The 25543-nt window shown below is 40.0% G+C and overlaps 1 protein-coding gene across 3 annotated transcripts; it reads left to right on the top strand.

Moving 5' to 3' along the window:
• Positions 1–2619: 2619 nt before the first annotated feature.
• Positions 2620–25077, top strand: rasgrf1 (Ras protein specific guanine nucleotide releasing factor 1). Of its 3 annotated transcripts, XM_042411932.1 has the most exons (27): positions 2620–2958; positions 6876–6982; positions 7271–7418; positions 8396–8488; positions 8572–8825; positions 10269–10348; positions 10519–10712; positions 12227–12336; positions 12557–12675; positions 13210–13370; positions 14999–15062; positions 15457–15599; positions 15734–15816; positions 15905–16153; positions 17778–18148; positions 18244–18363; positions 19327–19497; positions 19678–19784; positions 20132–20244; positions 20344–20404; positions 20886–20989; positions 21084–21168; positions 21274–21471; positions 21562–21641; positions 21730–21847; positions 21960–22028; positions 22958–25077. In XM_042411932.1, the coding sequence occupies exons 1-27, from the start codon at positions 2683–2685 to the stop codon at positions 23048–23050; spliced, it is 3771 nt and encodes a 1256-aa protein (XP_042267866.1). In that variant the 5' UTR covers positions 2620–2682; the 3' UTR covers positions 23051–25077. The 3 variants fall into 3 exon arrangements, with proteins under 3 accessions (XP_042267866.1, XP_042267867.1, XP_042267868.1); XM_042411933.1 differs by lacking the exons at positions 2620–2958; positions 6876–6982; positions 7271–7418; ... (5 more) ...; positions 12557–12675; positions 13210–13370 and adding an exon at positions 14068–14097; XM_042411934.1 differs by lacking the exons at positions 2620–2958; positions 6876–6982; positions 7271–7418; ... (5 more) ...; positions 12557–12675; positions 13210–13370 and adding an exon at positions 14840–14910.
• Positions 25078–25543: the final 466 nt, after the last annotated feature.

Raw genomic sequence — 25543 nt, 5'->3', positions numbered from 1 at the left:
CTAAATCGAGTGCTCAAGGCCAAGCTTAACAGTATACTTAGGAAGATGAAATATTAGGGGCTTACCCTAATGAATTTCTAGTTTGGAGGTGTTTCTCTGTTTGGGGAATTATTTCATTAGTCAAAAAAAAAACAACCCTTTGCACAAAAGCAAGTGACAAAACAGTAAAAAAGAAACCTGAAAAGACCACAGTCAAAAATACACATGTGTATTAATGTTTACAAGAAAACTTACATAAATATTAAAATCACTGCTTGCTCACACTAACATATGTCTGTCACACTGCCAGGAATGATCATTTTACCTTGATTTCCTAGACTCTAAATAAAAATAAGAAAAACACTCTCAGCATTTTGAAGGGTTTGGCTACAACACAATAAATCAAATGTGTGTTAGATAAGGTGGAACATATATATACCATCTTTGCAGACTACCAATGCTCAGAGATCCTTCATACCTGCCAGTATAGCTTTGTCCAACAAAACATTGTGATATGAAAGTTGTGTAATTTGCATTTTGTTTGTTGGTTGGTTTGTTTTATTGTTGGTGATGTTGTGTGGTGGTAGGGCATCATTGCATGATATTATGGGTGTTTGATGTCTGTCTTTAACTGTAATGTCTTTTGTTGTTGTCTGACGATCTCCATGGACACACAAGGAATTAACAAAATGATAATAAACTAACTTAGATCCTAAAATGTGACCACAGAAAAAAAGTGTGTATTAAAATTGGTTTAGGTAATCCATAAATATTTGAAATTAATGATGATGAGACATTAACATCCTGCACAATAATTATGTTAATTCACATCAAGAGGAGCAGTTTCTACAATATGCCACTAATGTATGATTCCTCACAAAGACTCGGCTTGGTGCTCCTCTTTTCATATAATCCATATATCTGCTGGATTACATCTGATCAATACCTGACCAATGTTATCAATATTCACTTGCATACATCTTAAGATACCGCAGAGCCAACATGTCACAGCAGTTTGTCTTCCTCTATCTACTTTCTGCCAGCAAATGCACCCTGATTTACTGTAGTCTGCTCTCTTTAGATTTAAAATGCAGCAGCAGCCGCTCACAGCAACAACTGATTTTAAACAGTCGTCATATTTTAGCCTCTTTACTACAAGTCATATACAGTGCTTCACTTTTACTGTGTGGTATTTTTTTTCACAACTCCTGGGCAGTCATTGTTTTCCATTCATGTGAGCAGTGATAGCATGAAAATTAGAGACTTGACCTTATTGGTAATCCATTGCAGTGAACATTGTGTCTAGTTTAATTGTTGTCAGAGTTACTGATGCGAGGTAATGCAGTGTAGTTGTGATAAATCAACTCTGACAACAATAAAAACAGATGACAAAAGAGAATTATTACACACAAAAAAGCTAAAATATGATGTTACAATTTGTTGGCAGAAATGTAAAGTAGTTGGGTTTGTAGCAGGTATCACTTTAGCATGGAAGTTCATTCTTGACCTTATAAATAATTTCAACTTGAGCTCCATTTTACTGTTTAGTTATTGTGGATGAAGACCATCAGATGCAGTTGAAAGCTCTGAAAGACCCAGAACTGACATTTTTGTGCACATCACTTGAATTTAACTTTTTGTTTAACTGGGGGGGTGGAGGGTGGGATTACCTTTGACCAGTTTTTTTTCTTCTTTTCAAGTTTCAAGCTGTAAACTAAAAATAGCTCTCTTCCACAAACTGAACTGCACCAAAAATGGCTCCTCAATGGTTTTCAAGGTCATAGAGAAACTTTTATTGATGCACGCATCCACTTTAAAAAAAAAAAAAAAAGAAAAAGAAACTGAAAATACCTACATGGATTGGTTGATTGGTTGTAGATTGGTTGTCCCATAACAAAAATGTTTTGAATCAAAGAAAAATGAATCAATTTGCAAATGTATATGAAGTTTTGAATTAAACATTAACACTTAATCAGAACAGAAAATATAAAGTGAAAATGAATTGATTCAGCAGCTTATAAACAGCTAATTTCCAGTAAAAGGGAGGATTTCTGTCTTAAACGTTCAGGCTATCACTTTCTATTTTCCTCTTATATCTCCAATACTTGATCAGCTTATTGGAGGTGACTGAGAGGAAACTCAACTTATGCGGCATCTTGTTGAAACGTCCCTGTCCAAGGTCCTGAAATCTGCTTTCCCAAGCATGCGTCATGTGACTTCACCCAGCACTGCCTAGCTCAGCACCAAGCCTACTGGTTTCTGGAGATTTCATGTGAGAAAAGGACAAACCCCTTTCCTTCTCATCTTGCGTTGTTTAGACTGTTTTTTCTCTCTCTCTCCTCTCTCTCTCTCTTTCCCTCTCTCTCTCTCTCTAGCTCTCTCTTTCTCTCTCTCTCTCTCTCTCTCTCTCTCTCGCTCCTCTTCCGTCTTTTATTACATGATCGGATAATGTGGATCTTCAAAGCGCTCGGAGTATAACAGAAGATTTTAGGATGCTGTACTTGCGCTGCTCGTTTTGTTCCTCTCTTTTTACTTAAATGCCAACACGGTGAATGCGTCGGACAAAGTGGACAAGCCTGCTGCTAGAGGTCCGCATTCAGAAAGTCAACATCTTGTCTTTCTTTATTTGATTTTCTCTCCGGAGCGACTCCAGAAGGATGTAAGGACCGATCCACCTTGCGCAGCTGAAGTCTCCTCATCAAAATGCAGAAGGGAATACGACTTAATGATGGTCATGTCACCTACCTGGGGCTTTTGGCAAAAAAGGATGGTACAAGACGAGGGTGCTTGAGCAAAAAAAGCTCAGACAACACGAAATGGCACACAAAGTGGTTTGCTTTGTTACAAAATATGCTGTTTTATTTTGAGAACGAGTCCAGCTCTCGACCCTCCGGATTATACCTGTTGGAAGGATGCATATGCGACAGGGCGCCTTCACCGAAACCTTCACTGTCAGCCAAGGAGTGTTTGGAAAAGCAGGTATGGAGAGAGCGCGCACACGCACGCACGCACGCACACACACACACACACACACACACACACACACAAGCTCTCGCCCTCTCACTATGGCACTGTTTTATTGTTTTACAGGCTTCATGTTGAAATATTGACGAGGTGAAAGACTGAATGTAAAATTTGTTCCTGCGCCTTTCAACTCTATTTTAGTCCTGAACAAAGCGCTTTTCTTATGCATATATTCTTCTTATATCTATCCCATCGCATGATGACCTCAAATCCAGCGCAGCAGAATAGCACGAGGTTCCAGATTGCTGTATTGCACGTTATGTAATCCATGCATGGCATTAATGATGAGGTAACAATATTAACACCTAATGATATTACAGCAGCCTTGGCAATGGGCTATGCAGTGTTTTTGCTTGAGGTTGCAGCAAACCCGCGCTTGATCCTTTTTTTTTTTCTTCATTTTTTATTGGTGGGATAGTTTTCAGTGGTGCATGAAATGTAAACGGATTTCTGGATTTATCAGGATGATGCATCTGCACGCTGGTTGGTCACATATTTTGCTTTTGACTTTCAGTCATCATCTTTTTTGACATTTCTTTGGGGCGGAGAGTGATATACCTAATGCTCCTTCCAGTGAAACATGCAAAAAAAAAAAAAAAAGAAAAAAAAAGTTGTGGCCTCAAGGTTTCCATCTTGTGGTAAAATGGTGAAATCACAGTGGATGCTGAAGAAACAGCAGGGTTCCAGTAATCAGTCATCTCCGATCTAGATGACCAGAATGAAATGATTATCAGTCAGATGCTTGAGCTTTCTTTTGCGTTATGCATCGTAAAAGTAGAATCACTTCTTATAATTTTATCTGACATTCAGGCTTTCCTCCAGACACCCATGATCAGCGTTATAAAGGATATGTGTGGCTTGGTTTGCAAATTTAAATCATCATCTGCAAGGATAAACATATTTATTTAACCCTGCCAGCTTTTAACTGACTGCCTCCTGAATCATAAACACAGAAGTGAGGAGCAGAAAGGTTAACAGGTCTGTTAACATTGTTATTGTGAATAAACAGCCGAGAAACATACAGTAATGCTTCACTGTTTAGGCCACTGGCTCTCCTCTCCTCTCCTCTCCTCTCGTCTCCTCTCTCCAGGCTCTGTGCCTGACTCTGTAGGTAGGGCTGCAATCCAAAGTGAGTCCAGGCTCTTCCTGTGAACAGCTGCCCTTATGCTGACGAAGCAGAATGCAACACACAGGCTAATGTTGTGCTCTCACAGTTGCTTTAAAGGCACCCAAAAAACCTCCCAGAAAGAATTTGGATTCTTTTAAAATTTTGTCAGCAGTGCAGCTCTCCCTGCATTGTGCTGTTTTGAACGTATAAATACAAAAGCCTGGTGTACAGTTATCTGCCATTTTGGACTGAATTCATGATAAAGTAATGAAAAGATATTTATTCTGTGAATCCTGTTTGCAGAGAGAGGTTCAGAAATAATGAATAACATATGACTGAAATGATGGAATGCCTGAAGAGTCACCTCTCAATGTAAACAAACAAACATCCCTAAAGCGAATAAATAAGACCAAGAAAATATCACCTCTATCTCCTATCCCCACCTGGATTTATGGTTTTGTGGCAACGTTTTAGAAATCCACCATAATCCCTGCATTATATTTATCCTCAAATGCAGTTAGTGTGAAAATGATAATGCGTTTGAGCTCGGGGTTTCTATGGCAACCCTTATTTGCATCCTAAAGAATGATGCAGTTGGAAGAGGTGGGGTAACTAGAGGGAGAGAAGTAGCGTGTCGCATCTCTCCTATTAATGTGAGTGCGATCTGAGCTAAATTTGTTCCTTGCGGTACCTCAGAGGGGTCAGGGTCCATTTATAGAAAACACAGCTCGCTCGCACTGGAAACAACAGCAGTGATGGTTGATTTGCTTTGTTATGATTTGTACTTTAAATTGAAAGCTCTGACTTTAACATATACTGGTGGAAGATATCCTGCACTCTTTGGGGTTGTTGGTACGGAGAGGGTGTCTCATTAAAGTAGAATTACTACTAACACTTAGTTCTCCAGGGAATATATTACCGTATAGATCTCATTAAATGCTTCAGCAAAGTCCTTTTACAGTGTTGCTGCAATAAAACAGAGTTGTTTATTAGTCAGTAGCAATTACATAAGACATAAGAAGTACTGTAGGAATGTAGAAAGAACAATCAATCAAAACAAAAGAAGCCTTGAGGTTTTATCAATTCATATATTTCAGATGTGTTAATGATTTTAAAGGTGCATGACTCAGCCGTAAACATAAAGCAGGAAGCAGACAGTGTGCTTAACATTGCCTCAGACCAGACACTCGCTGCGCTCTTAGAGAGAGAGATCATGAGGGAAAACTACAACAACATGCATTCCTCCCTGCCAGAAATAGATTTTCTTTGACGGTAGGATGAATACCTAATGAATGTGAAGATGGAAGAGCAGTCAGCCATGAATAATGATCAGTTGCAGGTTGATAGGCGCCTGTTGAACATCTGCAGGCCAAAGATTAGAGTCTATACTCTCCCTCGACACGGCTGGAACGGTCCACAGGAAAGATGACATCTCACTTATAAGAGGTGTGGTATTGTTTTATCGTGGCTCACTTTCTGAGAGCTTTCTTATGTTTTAATAAGAAATTCATAAGTCTCATCAAAAAGGCCTTTATAAACATGATATAAACCCAGGAATTCTAATTGATTATATTGAAAATTAAAGACAATTTATAAATGCAGGTTGATATTAGCAGCCATTTGGACACTGTTGTGGAGAAAAATGTACCACTTTAAAAATCCACAAACAACTCTATATTTGATAATAGTTTATCCATCATTTCATATTCGTATAGAAGTATTAAGATCCTTTACTGAGTGAAAATAGCATTACCAAAATGTAAAAATACTCCATTACAAGTAAAAGTCTCAAGTAAAAGTACAAGTCGAAATTTCTATATAAGCTCATTATATGTTTTGTATGTAAAATGTTACTCTGCAAAGTAACTGTAGCTGTCAAATATATGTGATGGAGTAAAAAATATGTTTGAATAAGAGGTATAACACAGAATGGAAATACTTAATAATTAGTAAAATATAAGCACCTCATGATTTTACTTTGGCACAGTACTTGACCGAACATACATGGATTCATTCCAGTGCTGCATTTACCAGTCTGTGATGTTTCTCTGCAAACAAGCAGCCGTCCAATCAAGGGAGGCGGTTTTTAGAAGAGGGGTTGTATTGCACAGGAATACTTAATATTACATATACAGCATGCAAAAAAACCACAGCCTGAAGTATTAAATTCTTAACTTGATGAATATACGATCCATATGTTAAAAACAAAAGTGCATGCTTTCCTCACAGCTACAACATTCACAATTAGTTGCTGCTGGGAGTCCAATGTGAAAGAAAGCATGCTCATCAAGAATCGAGTGACACAGAAAGAAAACGCAAAAACAAGCCCGACTGTTCACATTGACTGGAGTTGCTAGGAAACAGGTATCGCACAGTTATGTAATTGGCCGTGGCTCCAGCCTCCATGTCTTATGGCATTTCCTCCTGGGAACCAGAGACATCCCAGGAATCGAGCTGGGGGAGGCTTCCCTCAGTGAGCTCCATCAATTGCACTGGTGGGCGAGGAAGATGTGGCTTCCCCAGGCCCTGTGTGGTTTTAAATCACCTGCTTGATGTCTGCAGCAACGAGGCAGCAGAACAAACACAAAGACAAAAGCAGTGGAGAAGCTTCAGTCAAGCCACTATATAATAGATTTACTGTATCTAGAAGGTATCCAATAATGAATGCTCCTTTCTGTGTGGAACATATAACATGCCAGGTTAATGATACTCCTGTTGTTTCTAACCAAAACGCCTTACCCTGTCCCCCCCATGTTTGTTTCAGTACTATTTCACTGTCAGCTTCACCCATGAAAACCAAAAGGCGCTCGAGTTACGCACAGAAGATGTAAAGGACTGCGATGAATGGGTGGCTGCCATATCACACGCCAGGTAAAGGCACACATCAGTGAAATGTGCAGACATGGCAATTAGAAGTTGAATTAGTCGGTAGAGGGTAAGTAATCTTTGACTGATGTGCTCAGTCTGTAGGGGAGGTTGCCATGGTTTCATAAGTGGGGTTAAAATATGAGGAATGACAGACTTGAAGCAAACTGCTTTGTTCACAAGAAAAACACGATTGCCTTGATGTGAGCTGAAACTACATACACTGATGTGAAATTCGTTACTCAAGCTGCAATACAAACCGTGTGTGTATGTTTGTGTTTGTGTGTGTCACAGTTACAGAAACTTGGCCAACGAGCATGAGACTCTCATGCAGAAGTATCTTCATCTGCTTCAGATTGTGGAGACGGAGAAAACAGTTGCTAAGCAACTTCGACAACAGATAGAAGATGGGGAAATAGAGATTGAAAGGCTTAAGTCAGAGGTAATATTCACTGTGATTCCTTTTACCCTCAATATGATCTGTTTGGGCTGTTTGCTGGGTCTTCTGCTTTATTGGGGTCCTCAACACTGTTTTGTCCTCTCTGACTGAACCACAATAGTGGAGGATTACAGGATTTTCCATCTATAGTCAAATTTGTGGCAGCCACACACAGTGTTAGTCAGACCTGCTGTAAATAGACTTCCTGTACTGGCACAATAACATCATATTAACACTGCTTCTTGCACTGAACAGTTTTTCCTTTCCAAAACATGTCTGCGTCCCATGCTCGTCTCCACCTGCCAGCACAGCAAATAACAGCTGAACCAGTGGGGAAAAACGACGCATTATGCTGATTATTATGTTTGTCTCATATGTGAAAACTAGCATGAGCGGACAGAAATGGAAGCCCGTCATGGAGAGCTGTGTCCAGGCCAACTGCTCTCCACTTTGCATCTCCTCTCTTGGAAACAATGCCTACAATAGGGCTGCGTTCCCGGCTGTATTCTTCAGATCAAATAGTCATTTCACTTTAATGTGCAAATGTGATGCTTGAAATCAAATTATGTGCTGAATATGCATGAACACGGTTTTATATTGCATCTCTTCTATGAAATGCAATGACAATTAACTCTCTCGCCGTCTACAAAGTAAATGGAGACACTTAGCTTCAAACAGTTCAAGGCAGCTCCAGTCTGTTTTTTTTTTCCAGGAGCCTGTTTACCTCTTGTCAACATGCAGGACAGTTTGGTACATATTGCATTTAAATGACCAATGTAAATAAATATTGATGCAGAGATACCAGCCAAGTGAACAGAGCTAGTTTAGTCAAGCTAATGTCTCCGTGTTGACAGTGCTGACAGGTCCTGTCCTGTTGACTCAGTCATTTTGTTTACATGCTGGTACAGTAAGTGAGAAGAAGTGTATAAGTGGGAATGATTGGTCTTTCTTGGTCTATCTTGCGGTTGCTTCCCTGGCAGATCGCCGGACTGCTCAAAGACAACGAGAAGATCCATGCCAGCCCTGCAGCCGCTCCAACCGATGATGACTCAGAAATCAAGAAGATCAAAAAAGTAACGCATGTGATTCAAACCTGTTGCTACATTTTCATAGTAATTGAAATTGTTGAGAAACTGAGAAACCTGGTTTTCTGCAGGTCCAGAGCTTCCTGCGAGGCTGGATCTGCAGGAGGAAGTGGAAGACCATCATCCAGGATTACATTCGCTCGCCGCACGCTGAGAGCATGAGGAAGAGGAACCAGGTGGTGTTCAGCATGTTGGACTCGGAAGCCGAGTACGTCCAGCAGCTTCACATTCTGGTGAACAACTTCCTGAGGCCGCTCCGCATGGCGGCCAGCTCCAAGAAGCCGCCCATCACCCATGATGATGTCAGCAGCATATTCCTCAACAGGTTGGATCTTTTCGTCACACATTCACTTATTGGCCTACAAAACATAATCATCTTAAAGGTGCTCTGTGGAGGTTTTGACCACTGGTAGCACTGTGGAGCAGCGTTTCTGTAAGCCCATTTGTTTGTATTATGTGCACACGCTCTATTCTGTTGATTGACAGTCGGGCTTAGTAACGTTCCAAGAAGCGTAACAATGTACCAACCAAAGGCAGTACAGAAAAAGGCTGCAACCTAGCAAACATATTATTGCAAGAAACTGCCAAAGGGCACTTTTACAAAGTAATTTTGTCTATTATTGAGTCCAAAAATGTAATTTCCTTAAAGCTGCATGAAGTGATTTTCTACCATAAGAGAGCAGAGAGACATTAGAAACTCTGACCACAGTTTTATATGGTGGCTATTTTTATGAGAGCCACAAGACTCAGTTATATTAGTTATTTATTGCTTGATCCTTAAAATTAGTAGGAAGATCTTACAAGATCTTCTTATTTCAAGTGTCATTACATTGGTGCAAGTGCACCAATCTACTTTACTCCATCTTGTTTCAATACTGACACACATTTCTAGAACAAATCCTGCAAGGAGGACAACTGCACTGGTGAAATTATTTCAGCATTTGGCAGAATATTTAGGGATGTGGGTGTCAGTCAGCCAGTTTGTTGGTCTGACAGTCCAACATTTCAGTCCAGAGTGAAATATCTTTCAACTATTGCAATGATGCCATGAAATTTCATCTTGTAAAATCAGCCGTTTTAAATTTCTAGTTGTCCAACACTTAAATTCATGGTAGGATACCTCTAAAATTAATGAGAAATTTGCTGTAAATGAAATATGATGATTTTGATGACAAGCTGACCAGCACAACAGCTAAAATTTCCACTTGCACATAACATACCTCAAAATCAAAAAGTAAGAGAAATAGTTGTCTGCAAAAAGCATTCATGCTCCCAAGAGGATCCATCCTTGCTTTTTTGGTTATAGACTTTACTCTTATTACTACATTCACAGTAAGATCAAGTTTTAAATGTTTAACAATGAAAAAACTATTACTTCCAACCATTTGAATGGAAATTACACAAAATCTCTGCAAGCTGTCTCACAACATTGGTACCATGTGGATATAATCCAACAGTCTAATATTAAGTTTGTGTTTTGTTGGGTTTTGCGTCCCTTCAGAAAAAACTGTGGACACACAGACAGTACAATGACGAAGACACTAATCTGCATGCAACCTCATCGGCCTATTCAAAATCCACCCACACACTCATTCAAGCATGTTCATGCTCAAAACCTGTACACCCATACTCTCATACACACCGTCTCACATGAGGACTTACATTTACCACACCTTCACTGGATGTTGGCAAAATTATCAATTTGTTTGAGATTAGAAGATAAAAAATCAGTTTCACTAATAATTTTTTGCAATATCTTTTTTTTCAGTGAAACTATCATGTTTCTACATCAGATATTTTACCAGGGTTTAAAAGCCAGAATAGCGAGCTGGCCAACATTAGTACTGGGTAAGATTCATCTTTTCATTTCATTTTAAAGTATTTTTTCATAATGTGGCTGTTATGAAGTTTTTTATGTGTGTGATTGTAAAGATAATGACAGCTTTTACCAACTGTTTCATTCAGTTTCATTGCTGTGACTGATATCTCTCCGTGTGTTGGTGTTGATCTCTCCACAGCCGACCTGTTCGACATCCTGCTGCCCATGCTGAACATCTATCAGGAGTTTGTGAGGAACCACCAGTACAGCCTGCAGATCCTGGCTCACTGCAAGCAGAACCGAGACTTTGACAAACTGCTGAAGCAGTACGAGGCCAAGCCCGACTGTGAGGAGAGAACCCTGGAGACCTTCCTCACCTACCCCATGTTCCAGGTTAGCTCATTTTACTCAATGAGAAATAAAGGCAGCCTCGTTTGTTTGCTGCAGAACTGCAGCCTGGAGCCAGATTTTGATGTTAATTCTGTAGTGTCCCAGCCGTTCGTCTCTCCATATATGAATGTTGCCCCTAGGCCATATAATTCACCAACTTGATGCTAGTTGGCTATTGCTATCTCAATGATACCCAGTTTTAGCTGTCTGTAAAGCAGTGGGCCACATTGTTTTCTGGATATTCAAAGCTGGATGTCTTTTAAAGAGACAGTCTGTGATTCAGATGTAAACAAAAGCATAGGCCCATCACCAAAACTCATGACTTGAATTTATTATCCCTCCCAACGTGAATCACATGTCCTTTTTAGTTTGTGTATATTCCTGAATGTTCTTTATATACTACTTTGTAATTTACATGGTCAGAAAAATCTCTTGATTGGGGCTTTAAATTCTTAAAACTGAATATGTGTGAAGTTATCACAGGACAGCTGGTTTTAGGTCTGAAGTCCATAGCGGTTAACATGATTTTAATAAGATTTACTCTGCAGTTGTTTACATTTGAAATGTTTATAAACTCTGAAGTAATAAATTCAGTTGTAGTATCTTCTACATATAAATCCAGGAATCAAGGCTGTCATTGTGAATTCTTCCTGAGGAGGAGTTTATGCTCTACAATAACAGATAAATTACATAAGGTGTTTTTTTAAGGCTGACACTCTTTCGAGTCAGTATCTTTAAATGCAACTGATTTTACGGGAAAACATGAGATGGATTTGATATTTCTGCACCAGAATTAAAGTATACTGCTGACAGTGAGAAGAACTCTTTGAAGCAGCATTTAAACCATTATGTAGGAAGATAAAACTTACACAGACGCAACTGAATGACCGGCCCTCAACAAGTTAATTCTGAGTTTAAGTGTGCCTCTCTGATTTGAAACTTAAAATAATTTAATTGAGATGATTTGATCCAGTAAAGACAAAGACATTGTAACCAAATTTCATATATTATTGCTGGTGTGGTGACTAATATCCACTTTAACCAAGGCATATTTTCATTAACGTGTTCAGGCCTCTCTTCTGGCCAGAGTGGCTCAGTCAGGGCTTGGCTTCAAAGACCCGCCTCCTTCTTGTCCCATATTGTAGCATCACTGACCAACAACATAAACAGCAGGCATTTGTCTGCTTATGCTCAGCATATCCCTGTAGTGTTTTTCATGTCTATAAAAAGCAGTTGTTTTTGGAGCTCAGGCTTTAATAATGGCTGCTTTCTGGCAACGTACGCAGTTTCCTGACAGTCCACTCTGTTGGGGCCTACTGCAGGCTGTGCTGCGTTGATAATAAATTTTGCTGATGAGTGTAGATTGTGCTCTCCACTGATCTACTTCTCATTAGCGTATGTGCACGTTGGCACATGTAAATTTTTGTGTGTGTATGTTGTCATTACATTTATGCAGGCATGTAAGCTGTTATATTTGAGTGTGACTCCCCTGTCGCTGTCTATTCTGTCTCTTGTAGATTCCCCGCTACATTCTTACGCTCCACGAACTTCTGGCCCACACACCCCATGAACATGTAGAGAGAAACAGTCTGGACTACGCAAAATCTAAGCTGGAGGAGCTTTCCAGGTACCTTGGTGTAATATCATCAAAAACAAGACATGCATGATGTCTCAATTAAGGAAGATATCACTTTTCATTGCAATCACAATCAGATTGATTGATTGTAATGATTACAGCACAATCAGAAAATAATAATGACTTCTTGTACAGTAAGTGTCTTTTTGTGCCTTTTTCCATACAAGCCTAAAAAGATAAAATGACAACGGTGAAATATCCTTTTTCCTAGAATCATGCACGATGAAGTGAGCGAGACCGAGAACATCAGGAAGAACCTGGCAATAGAGCGCATGATTGTAGAGGGCTGCGAGATTCTCCTTGACACCAGCCAGACGTTTGTAAGACAAGGTAACTCCTGCCTTCAGATCCGCTCCCGGCGAAGAAACCTCTGATTCCACAGAAAGACAGGAGTTCCTGTCCCTCCTCACCTGTCTGACAGCTTGATCTCACATTTTCAGCTCTGAATTGGGGGAAATACTCAGTTAAAAAAAAAAAAAGACTCATCACTCTCTGGGGAACAACATGTACATCCTCGTGAGAAGAGTCTTTAATTTCCAAGTATAATTAGACTGTTCTGAGGCAAACTGATGATGAATCTGGGACTGTAAATGTCACACGTCCCCAACAGGCTTTGATGGATGAGAAAAGGGAAAATAGAAATGGTAGATTATTTAATCTTGCGTATCTCAAGTGACGGGTATGTGTATTCATATGTAGAAGAAGACAAGCAGTTGATATCAATTCTTTTCCTTCCTCTTGCCCCTTTTTTTCCAAATCCTTATCCCCCTGTTCTTTACTCTTTTCCATTTATACATGTATCTCTCCCTCTCTCTTCCTCCCTTTTCCTTCTATTTGCACACACTCTTTTATTCCCACATATAGGGTCTCTCATCCAGGTGCCGATGAGCGAGAAGGGCAAGATCACCCGTGGGCGACTGGGCTCTCTGTCTCTGAAGAAGGAGGGGGAGAGGCAGTGCTTTCTCTTCTCCAAGCATTTAATCATCTGCACCAGGGGTTCTGGGGGAAAGCTTCATCTCACCAAGGTGGGCCTGCGCTGCTGAGCTAGCAGTGGAGCTACTCCTTATTTCAAACATCACAATCTTACAGCACCGCAAAGCCCTGAATCTCGGAGCTAAATTGAACGGATTAACTGACAGCAGATGAAAGCTACAGGGTTAGCAATGCCATGGCTTTTATCAGTGGCAATGACCACTAGAGCTACACACACTCATACAAGCTTGCACGCACACAGACACACACACACACACACACACACACACGCACACACACACACAGGCTCATTGTACATGTTTGAAAGCAGCTGCTTGATGTCACTTTGATTTGTGTAATGGCGTGGTGGTGTATTATTACTCCACATTATTCAACATTACAGAGGCTGATTGATGTTTGGGGGTCTAAAATGAGGCCAAAAAGCTTTCAACTGAAGCCTGTAAATATAGTAAAAAATGCAGTTTTACTGTAATATGTTTTAAAAATGTAATATTTCACACTGATAATTTAATTCATCCAAAATATTTTATTCGTCCCTCAGGGGGCAGTTTGAGTCAGGTTTGCAAACGCAAAAAGACACAAACAATTCATTCATACACATAAATGAATCTAAAAATACCAAAAAAAAATGAAATGTGCAAAGATTAAAAAACAAACAAACTGAAAGACACAAGGATTGCGCACTGGCCAATCCGTAGCTGCCAACAGTTTCCAATGTTACAAAGAAACTTCATGTCAAAAGTGCAAATAATTCTCATGGTCTCTTCCTTCTTCTTTTTGTTTGTTTTACATACAGACAATCTAAAACTTTCACTGATGGCATTGGCATAAAGGGGTAGTTTGACACAACTGATTACCTTAGCTTAACATTAGCAGAAAGACTGGAAACAGTGAAACAGCTAGCCTGGCTCCAAAAGTAAAAAAGTCTGCCTACCAGCACTTCTAATGGGCAAAAAAACAATAGGTTTTATAGGTAGTTATGTGCCGGACTATTTCTTGACCAGCACATAACCCCCTGGAAAACAGCAGTAATTTTGACACTTTGGTTTTTGTATAGATTAAACAAAAGACATATAAAGTGTTGGTGAGTTTTAGACATGCTGGTAGGTGGATTTTGGTACCTTTGGACAGAGCCAAGGTCGCTGTTTCTCCCTGTTTCCAGTCTTTCCACTAAACTAAGCTAAGCTAAGCTAACCAGCCTCTTGCTCTAGTTACATATTTACCGTACAAACATGAGTGTGGTATCAATCTTCTCATCTAACTCTCAACAAGAAAGCAAACATTTCTCAAAATGATCACTGAATCACTGATAATCGTATATGCCTTTTTAAGGACATCAGTATTAAGCTGTGCAAAGGGTGTCTGTGTTTTGCCAAAAATTGTAGAACCAGGGTTAATCACACCTTGCAATGGGTTCTTGTCCTTTTGACAACAGAATCTAAACCAGTAAATAAAGGAAAAAGTTAAAATGCTTTTAATAAGCAAGACATTCTCCTCCAAAGGAGTTTACTGTCATTTACGTAGGCAGTGGAGACCCTGTTTAGCGTTAGTTCATGACCTTGTGCATGTCGTGTAAGTGTTTGCTAGGTTATGCAATGTTACAGTATGTCACATGAGACTGGTGTGAAGAAACTAAATGTATATTGTATGTTGTTTGCAGAATGGAGTAGTCTCCCTTATAGACTGCACTCTTATGGAGGACCCTGAGGGGACAGATGATGAGTGTGAGTGTTTTATTCATACAGTATAGCAGCGTACAGAAATATGCATTATATGTACCATGTGTGATGTTGTATATAATTTATGCCTACTAGACTGTGCCATAATTTATAAATATTGTATAATTAATATTTTTGAACAAATTAAGGTATTGTTTTCCAAATGCTATGGACCAATAGAAAGTAATATGGACGCTAAGTAACTGATACTACCAAAAAAAAAGCATTTTTGTAATTTACAATGACAAAAAAAGACAGCTTTATAGATTTACAGCTACCTTTTTCTTTCATTTTTTTAGACATGGTATGAGCACTGAAGTGAACTTTTTTCTTTAGTGAATGTGTGAATGAATTTATAGAGAAAATGACATACAGTTATGTCTTTGTGTTTGCCTCTTAGCCAAATCAGACAAGAGTGGGCAGGACATGGAGCACCTGGACTTCAAGATTGTCGTTGAGCCAAAAGACAGCCAGTCATTCACAGTCATCCTTGTGGCCTCCTCGAGGCAGGAGAAGTCTGCATGGACCAGTGACATCAGCCAGGCACGTCAACACAAATCACAGTCTCAGACTGTCAGACGAGAAGCCGAGGATGTCGGCAGAAAGCCTGAACATTACAGACCTCACTAACATTTCCTCTGTCCTCTCTGTTTACTTCTGTTGGATCTATCCTACAGTGCATAGACAACATTCGCTGCAATGGGCTGATGATGAATGCCTTTGAAGACAACTCCAAGGTCACAGTACCACAGATGATCAAGTAAGCCTTATTTTTATATATGCAACTTTTTCCTTCTTTTCTTCTTCTCTTTTCCTGCCATATAAGTTAGTCTTTTTTTTGTGAGCAGGTCAGACTCAAGCCTGTACTGTGATGATGTGGACATCCGCTTCAGTAAGATGATGAACTCCTGCAAGGTGCTGCAGATCCGCTACGCCAGCGTCGAGCGCCTGCTGGAGAGACTGACTGACCTCCGTTTCCTCTCCATCGACTTCCTCAACACTTTCCTGCACTCCTATCGCGTGTTCACCACCGCTGATGTGGTGCTAGACAAACTCATCACCATCTACAAGAAGCCCATCAGTGCCATCCCTGCACGGTGAGTCACATCAATTAGGACTGGCCAGACTTGAATGGTGCAGGGTTGTTGACAGCATTTACAATAGATAAACAAATCGTATTTGAAATGTTTGGCATCCTTCCAGATCTTGCCATGCTGCATAAAGATGTGATTGATTTATCATGATGTGAAGCTAAGTCATCCTCTGATCAATGCAAGGCATGTGCAGGAGCCAACATTTAGGTTAAAATGCAGCCATATGAATTATTTATTTCTGATGTGATAGATAGATAGATAGATAGATAGATAGATAGATAGATAGATAGATAGATAGATAGATAGATTATCTCATCTTGGCCTTTGGGATTACACATTTTTAAGAGAAAGGTAGTTGGATTTTGAAAGATGGGGGTATTTACCAGGTAGGGCATGTGTAACAAAAATACGCTATCAAGTTGCATTATGGGAAATGTAGGATCCAGTGTTTTTGGAGTTGGCAGGCATGCCAGGGACTATAAATCAGGATATCTCAGCCTCTGCTGCATCATTGACCATCGACCATTCCCAGTTTGTTTCTTGCAAGTCCCCCATCTTTATGAAAATATCATACTTAATTACTGGAGTACCCCTTTAAAAATTCAGAATTATTATTCTTATAGTGTTGACAACTAATATGACAATACTGTATGTATTTATAGTCATGTCAATAAAGCAAACTGGAATTTTATATTTTATATACAATTTGATATACAATGGATGAAAGGTGGATGAAACATTGAGGAGGTGTGCAGGGTTATTTGTTATTGTTTGTTACATGTGTCATCAGCAGTATTTAGGTCTGTAAGACTGAGAATGAAATGAGTGATTTTAGAGGCACTGTGTGTGAATTCGAGGAGTTTGTTTGGTTGGTTAAAGTGAGCGCAGAGAAGCAGCAGATGGAGCAGCAGAAGAGGACAGGCTCTATGATGCTTCTGTATCATTCTGCACGTGAGTGTGTGTGTGTGTGTGTGTGTGTGTGCATTTAAGTGTGTGTTCAGTGGTCGAAGGCAGTAATTGGGTCCGGTCTCTCCTGTCTGCCTGGGAGTGTCTCAACTGGGCTCTGTCGCTCTATGGCAACCAACCTCCGTGCTGCAGGACCCCACCCTCCCCTCCCTCCCTCTCTCCTTGTCTGCAAAAGATCCATAGTGTGAAATATCGACGGAGTGTTGCAGTGGGGCTAACTCAGCTCTCCACAGGCCAGGAGCAAGGGGTCCCACTGTGGGGTTCAGATCAGGGGGAGCTCCCCATGCCCACGCCCTGCAGCATGCTCTCCTGTGGCGCTTGTCATGTCACTGTGAGACACCCACACTTGGCTGCTTGTGTCAGCAGTGGCCATGCACACTATCACTCGCTGTGCTATTTATGGGAACCCGTGAGGTCGCCAGGAGGGTGGCGGGGAGTGGGAGAGGTTTTCTGCAACACTGCAGCCTGTATCCTGCTCTAAAACGGCAAGACGGGGCTGCAAAGAGGCTTCTGGTTGCTGGGCTGACTTGGTTTGCATAAATTATTTAGGAGGTGTTGTGTATTTAGCTAAGTTCTTAAAACATAGAGCATACTTACCAAATATCAAAGAAACATATTCATATGTACTAAACTCAAATGCATATATCCTCCCTTGATGCAGGTCCCTGGAGTTATTCTTTGCCAGCAGTCAGAACAGTAAACTCCTGTATGGAGAGCCACCCAGCTCGCCCAGGGCCAGCCGAAAGTTCTCCTCCCCTCCTCCTCTGGCTATCGCCAAGAACTCATCCCCAAACCGCCGGCGCAAGCTCTCCCTCAACATTCCCATCATCACTGGGGGCAAAGCTCTTGACCTGGCTGCCCTCAGCTGCTCCTCAAATGGCTATGCAAGCATGTACTCCTCCATGTCCCCATTCAGCAAGACCACCTTAGACATCAACAAACTGTACGTGTCCAGCCCTATCGCGAGCAAAATACCAGACGAGGGAGAAGACAAGAAGGACAAGGCGGAGGATACCTCAGCGTGCAAACAAGGTGGGTCAGCTAGAGCCAATTCCAGGCAAATTATCCCAATTTTGACTCAGAGTAGTGATGTGTTGATCAACCTGTGTGCTTTTGTTATGATGCAGATTTGTCAGTACGAGAAGAAAGTGACAATGATCAGAACCAAAGCGATGATGCAGATCCAGAAGCCTCTCCTACAAAGTCACCAACCACCCCAAAAAACGTCAAATGCAAAAACTCCTCAGGTACATTGTGTCCTATGCAGTGTAGTGATATAATTACAACTCAATAGTCTGATATCTAAGCTTGGAAATTGTACACTGACATGCCACCTGTATCCAATGCCCTCACCAGTGTCACATTTATCACTGAGCCCTCTTTGTTTGATCACAGAAATAGATTATAAAAAGAAACAATGCTTATATTCTTAATTTAAGATAGGGCATATGTTACTGCCGGAAGGTCGTGGAATTATTGTTTTTAAAGGAAATTAAAGCTCTCACTTAGTGATAGGTTGCAGTGATCAGTTTGTTAATATTTATCATGCAAAACCAAAAAAAAGACAGGCCACTGTGTAAAGCATAATTAACATAAAATATAAATTGGTCCATGGTTATGAACATGTGGGGAAAGCCAATGCTTGGCTTGAGTAGGTGTTAGGGAAACTTGTGTCATAGCAACTACATCAAGAGCGTGTTTTCCCTTCCGCCCCCAGTAATGAGGCTGTTTCACTGGAGCCAAGATTATCTGTGCCCTCTAAATCTCAAGACAAAATCACACAATAGGTTTTAAAAGCAAAGTCGTCTCAAGAATGAACTGAATTAAGTGAAATTTGTGAAGCAGAGAGTGTCTCACATGGTGCAGGATTTCTTGCTGCTTATGGTCTGTCTATGTTCTCGGGATTTAAACATAGCAGACTGCAGAGAATCTGTTGATTCCTCTGTTATGCTGATATTTGGTGGCTATATTTAGCTGCAACCATCTTGAATATCAAAGCCTCTTGTAAAGGAAAGTCTGGAGGGAAAGAGTTGTGTGGGCCTGTAGGGCCCCCTAGTGGAGGCTTGAGTAAAGACAAGCAGGCCATTCTGCAGTATATACAGTTCAGTAGTATAAATTATATTTTAAGAACAAATTTTGTATGTTTTGTGTCATACGTATTTGTGAAAATATGTAACATGGTAATAACTCTCTTCAAACTGCCCACACAGAGTTCTCCTTGTTTTCCTACAACAATGGCATGGTGATGTCTTCATGTCGAGAGCTGGACAACAACCGCAGTGCCCTGTCTGCTGCCTCTGCCTTTGCTATTGCTACAGCTGGAGCCAATGAAGGCACCCCTACCAAGGAAAAATATCGAAGGATGTCCCTCGCCAGCACAGGTACACGCCTATCCGGTATCACAAAGTCCAACTGTAGTTATTTGTTAACATAACCAGGCTGCCAAGAATTGCAAACTGCATCACATCAAGCACAGACTCTATTGTGTTTCAGTGCCAAAGCAGTATGTATCATTATGATAAGAACTGCATGTCAGAAGTCAACTGAAATATTTTCTGCAGGTTTCCCAACTGATCAGAGAAATGGAGACAAAGAGTTTGTGATCAGACGAGCAGCGACCAACAGAGTTCTAAATGTCCTGAGGCACTGGGTGTCCAAACACTCTCCGGTAAAACACGTCGACACAGTTCAGAGTACATTTATAGTCCCAGTTCATAACTGCAGTATGGTTTTGTTTACATATTCATATACTGATGAATTGCCTCTTTTCAAATCCATTCTGGAAGTAACAGCAAGACATTCATTTTACACTTACGTTTGCAAAATTTTAAGATTTCTTAACCCCATTTTTTTTTTTTTTTTTTACTTGAAAGCTTGATTTCCATCTTACATCAAGTTTAAAAGCATCATGTTAAATAAAACAAAACAAATGAAGTAACAAATATAATTAATCATTAAAAAATTCAACAGGATTTATTAAGCCATCTGTATGTGTTTCTATTAATATCCTTCCAGGACTTTGAGAGTAATAATGAGCTGAAAACAAAGGTTATTGCCTTCCTGGAGGAAGTGATGCATGACCCCGAGCTGTTGACCCAGGAGAGGAAAGCAGCAGCTAATATCATCAGGTACTGACTAGGATTTACTATGTAAACCCACATCCTCAGTGCATATGACACAATTTGTTACAATTTGTTGTTTTGAACGTCTCTTTCCCTGTTTGTCAGGACTCTAACTCAGGAAGATCATGGTGACAATCAGATCACCCTTGAAGAAGTGACACAACTGGTGAGTGAAGTCTGTAGCTTCTGTGTTTGGGGTGGAGCTGCAGGAAGTAAATTGTTATGGAAATATACAAATATATACACCTTAATACCAGTCAGCCAGAAGCACAATGTGGGGCTGTGACAGAGAGGAGCATCTGGAGCATAAGTACATTAAGAGCAGGAGCAGATTTACACTATTTAAGTAAAATTCTGATGTCTCGTTTGCACATTTCTCCACCACAAGAAAGTGAAAAATCAAAATCAGTGAACCACTGCCTCAGCTACAGAAAACTGCATGTACCAATGCATCAAATATTTTTGCCTGTCGTTCTTTTTGCTTAAGGAGAAAATGATCACAGACTGACCTGTTTTTTAAATATGAGTATTCTTATGCCATTTACCAACATCAAGTTGATTTCATTTCCAGTATTTAAGCCTAGTTTCTGTCATTTTGTGCTTATTTGCCTGCTGCAGATTTGATAGTCTCAGTTTCTGTCCTTTAGGTGGGTGCAGGAAAGGCCGAGCCCTTCGAGAACCACTCCGCCTTGGAGATCGCAGAGCAGCTCACCTTGCTGGACCACCTGGTGTTTAAGGTCATCCCATATGAGTGAGTGCCATCATATCTCAACTGTACATGTCGTCAGAAGGAAAACACATAGAAATGATACCTTTTTAATCATCTTGATCTGTTAACTTTACAGGGAATTCTTTGGACAAGGCTGGATGAAGAATGACAAAAATGAGAAGACGCCATATATCATGAGAACAACAAAGCACTTCAATGATGTACGCTCCAATCAATACGCCTCTTCTCATCGCCTGTAACTTTTATTGATTTTCTAACATAATATTGAGTGTAAACCCCACGTTTCTCTCTCTTTCCTCTGCAAGATAAGCAACCTCATCGCCACAGAGATCCTGCGCTGTGATGATGTGGTCACTCGAGTAGTGGTCATTGAGAAATGGGTGGCTGTGGCTGACATCTGCCGCTGTCTCCATAACTACAACGCCGTGCTTGAGATCACCTCTTCCCTCAACCGCAGCTCAGTCTTCCGCCTCAAAAAGACCTGGCTCAAGGTTTCCAAGCAGGTGCCTATATCTCCCTGTGCATTGTTTGTTTTGTTTTTTTCCTCTTGAAGTATCGCTGGGTATTATCATTAAATAACCTTTTTCTTCCAGACGAAGGCATTGATTGACAAGCTGCAGAAGCTGGTCTCATCAGAGGGGAGGTTCAAAAACCTGAGAGAGGCTTTGAAGAAGTGAGTTCAGTTCAAGGACATACGTTTTGCATTTGATCAATAAAGCAAACATGCAGTACAAGTGGATGATGTGCATTTCTCCCACCAGCTGTGATCCTCCCTGTGTGCCCTATCTGGGAATGTACCTCACTGACCTGGCTTTCATTGAGGAGGGAACACCAAACTACACCGAAGACAACTTGGTCAACTTCTCGAAGATGAGAATGGTGAGCTGATCTTGCTGCTGTGCCTCATTCGGCGTCCTGTTGCTTGAGAGTCTTTGTGCAAATGTGTGTTTTTCTAGTCAGAACTTAACATCCTGCTTCTCCTGTGTTTCAGATTTCTCACATCATCAGAGAAATCAGGCAGTTTCAGCAAACAGCTTACAAGCTTGACCTTCAACCAAAGGTAAATGAATAGCAATACTGCAGACCAGTGGTTTCCAACCTTCTCGGCCTGTTGTGACTCCTTAAAAGAAGCTTTGTCCAAAATGAATGTAGAGGCAAAGATCTCAGTCAGTTTCACATTTACCTGCAGTAAGTCCAGAGAGGCTTAAGGTGCTCTTGAAGATGAAAAAACTGATCATAGAAAATACACGTTCTTCAGGCATTCTTAGAGCAAGAAAAGCCTTTATTTAGTCAGGTATATTGGTTTAAACCAAAGACCAGTCTTCATCTGTGCAGAAATAGTAAAAAAAAAAAGAAGCAATGTCTATACTTGCAACACTTCAAAAGGTTGTGTACAGGTTGTGGCCAGTTCAAGCAAAGGCCATTTATGCCTTCTTAGGGTTTTTTTTATATATGTTGTAGAAGCCAGGAAAATAAACCTGATTTTGTATAGCAGAAATATGCTTTTTTTGCTTTTCTATCCTGATAATCGTCTTATCTTGCAACTCCTAAGACTTGACTTTCCCCCCTGTTGGTGGAAGGTCCTGATCCCCAGCCAAGGTATCGAGGGATAAATGAAACAGGTGGCCGAATGATTAACAGGATAGGACACATAAATTATTATTTTTTCAGTCATTCCTCTATATCTTTCTCTTTTTCTTTGTGAATTGCTGGCTATTTTTACTTCTTTAGGCCTATTAAATTATTCTAAGCAAACAGTGGGGAAAAATCACTCTTTAGTTTACTTGGTCATAACCTACAGACATTTACAGCTTGTGACTGTACGTAGCTCTCAAGCGTCATTACTTTATTTAAAAGGGTCACAAACCAAAAAGGTTGGAAACCACTGCTGTAGGCAGTAAAGAATATTGACTGTTGAAGCTGTTATGTTGGGTAAAAGTGCAAAGATTCCTTTGAAGTAAAGACATTTTCTTTCATTTCCTGCTTCAGGTAGCCCAGTATCTAATGGATGGGAGCTCTGTTCTGGATGAAGAAAGCATGTACGAAGCCTCGCTCAGAATTGAGCCTAAAGTGCCCAACTGATGGGGAAGATGGTCCTCCATGTTATTTTCTCTGTTAATATTACACATCAGTTAACATACACATCAACTTTTGTATAGTTGTACATGTTTAAGATATCTGCTCTTCTGTACAGTAGACGTTTAAGGTTGTTTGACGACATGAAACATTTCAATGTATAATTTTTGTTTGTTACAGTTGCCATGATGCCACCTGCTTTAGGATTTTTTAAAAATGTCTTTCTTTTGGGTATTTCAAGCATAATAACAGAGGTCATTTTGCAACCAAATCTTTGTGACCAATGACGTTATTTTGTATCGTCTCATGCTGTGTCGACTTTGCACTTTCTGAGCACTCGTGCTGCCGGCCATTGTTCTCTTTGTTTGAGTTTTATCGACAACTGAGTTTCTCTGCAACCAATGTAGCATTGTAAAAATGTAACTGCATCAAATCAGGTAAAAGAGCACAGAGAATTTAATTGTACTCAAAGATGGGAGACTATGTTTAGTGGGGATGATGGCGAGGTCTCTGAAGCATAACTGTCTCTGTGCTTCCCAAACCAAAACAAGAGGGATTCGTTTCTCCATTTCTGCTCACTAGTCTAAGACAGGGGTTCCCAACCTTTTTTGCACCACAGACCATTTTTATATCAACAGTTGCATTGAGGACCAGCTGACGAGACAGACTAGATGGAAACCAAAGCTCTGTTTCTCTCTTTGGTTACTTAAATTAAAAGAATACTGCTGAAAGGTGGTGATGACAGACTGTTAGCTTACTTACTGATAACCTCCTTTAATTCATGATTAAAAACCAACATATTGTTTTTGGGTATGTGACAGGGGCTGCTACATTATTTTCGAAGCCTTATAGCAAATGTTTCAAAGCCCAGTAACAGGTTGGGAACCTCTGCTCTGAGATAAATGTCATTATTAACCTAAAATTGACAAAAATTTAAGTGTCTTTTTATTTGTTGTCAAGAGATAAAGTCTTTTCTTAGCCTGTTGTCAGAGGACCCAAACTCACCTCAGATCCCTCCATTAATTTCATCTAATCAGTTATAATCTGTATGTAACAACACACAGCGATAAAGAAGGCTTACACCTCTTTAGTTCTGCTGTGATTTAAAGTGATGGATTTGTCACCTGAAGTTACTGTTACACCTGGAATTTGCCAGTACAGTAAAGTGAGTTTTCCTTTTGTTCAAATTTCCTTTTTCGTTTGTTTTTAAGTTCAACTCATGAAAAAAGATCACACGCGGTGGTAAGTGTTGTACCTTCAGGTTCGGCGATACTTCTGTAGAGTAAAAGGTTGTTGCTCTTCTGTAATTAAAAGACAATCTGTCCTTTTTGCTGTTCCAGTGATTGTGGAACGTGACTGTATATCACTCTGTTATATGCATTGCTGTTTAACAATATGATAAAAACGTATGTGAATGACCTCTGCCTGCAGCATTCAAACACTATTTTTGTAGTAGTATAAGAGAGTGACCTGCTCTTTATATGAACATGGGAAAGTATTTTGTACTTTGTTGTTAATTCACCTCACTGAGATGTGCTGTACATTTTGTACATGCGACCCTGCATATTTCTCAATGTGGAACAGTGTAATCCTTTAAAAAAAAAAGTATCTCGAGCTTAAACACAAAACAGTGTGGTCTTGAAACCATGACTTAGAGGTAGGAGAGCAACTTCAAAGTGTTTTGCATTTATACTGTAATCCTGTCTATAACCATTTCTGTTAGCAGGAATATAGTAATGTAGTGCTTATTCTGTGAATATTTGTATGTATTTTTACTATGTATGTACAGTACACTTTTGAAGCTCATGTGGCAGGCATGCAACACCTTCACAGACAGAATAATACTATATACTTATACTGTATACACTTATACATGCACATACTCTTATAAGGTATATAAACAAATAAACATTTTGCTGTTAGCAATACCCAGTGGTATGAAAATTATCTTTCAACCCTCATGTTTCCACACCTTAAGAAATATTCCCAGTTTTGTAAGAAAAAAAAACTGAAGAATGAAGATATGATGACAAACAAACAAAAAATATGTTTCCCAGTTACCTCTTGCTAATAAATCCATTTTATCTCAGGGGCATTTTGTCTCAAGTGTTTTTGTAGATCATCTATCAGCTGACATCATGCTCGCTCAGTATGAAGTAAAATGTAATCTGAAGCTATTTAACATTACCAGCACCTCTCTGTCCTAGCAAGCAATGATGTATGAAAATGGTGTAAAATCCTGGCTGTATGTGGGAAAAATACATATGGCTGCAACAAATATATTCAAAGCTTCAACAAATGCATAAATTGGCAACATAAATTCATTTTTTTACTTCATTAGCTACATAAATATGTTAAAATACATTGTTTTGGGTTTGTTTTGGACAATGGAGTCAAGTTATAATGCGTCAGTAAAAGCCCACACAGCAAACGCTGTATGCTTTGTATGCTTGCATACTAATAAAATGATCACTTCTGACCTTTGATCAGAGTTACAGG

The sequence above is a fragment of the Thunnus maccoyii genome, chromosome 5 (genome assembly GCF_910596095.1).
Source record: "Thunnus maccoyii chromosome 5, fThuMac1.1, whole genome shotgun sequence".
Taxonomy (NCBI): domain Eukaryota; kingdom Metazoa; phylum Chordata; class Actinopteri; order Scombriformes; family Scombridae; genus Thunnus; species Thunnus maccoyii.
Note: the sequence above shows the minus strand (reverse complement) of the source record. Positions and strands in the feature narration are given on the sequence as shown.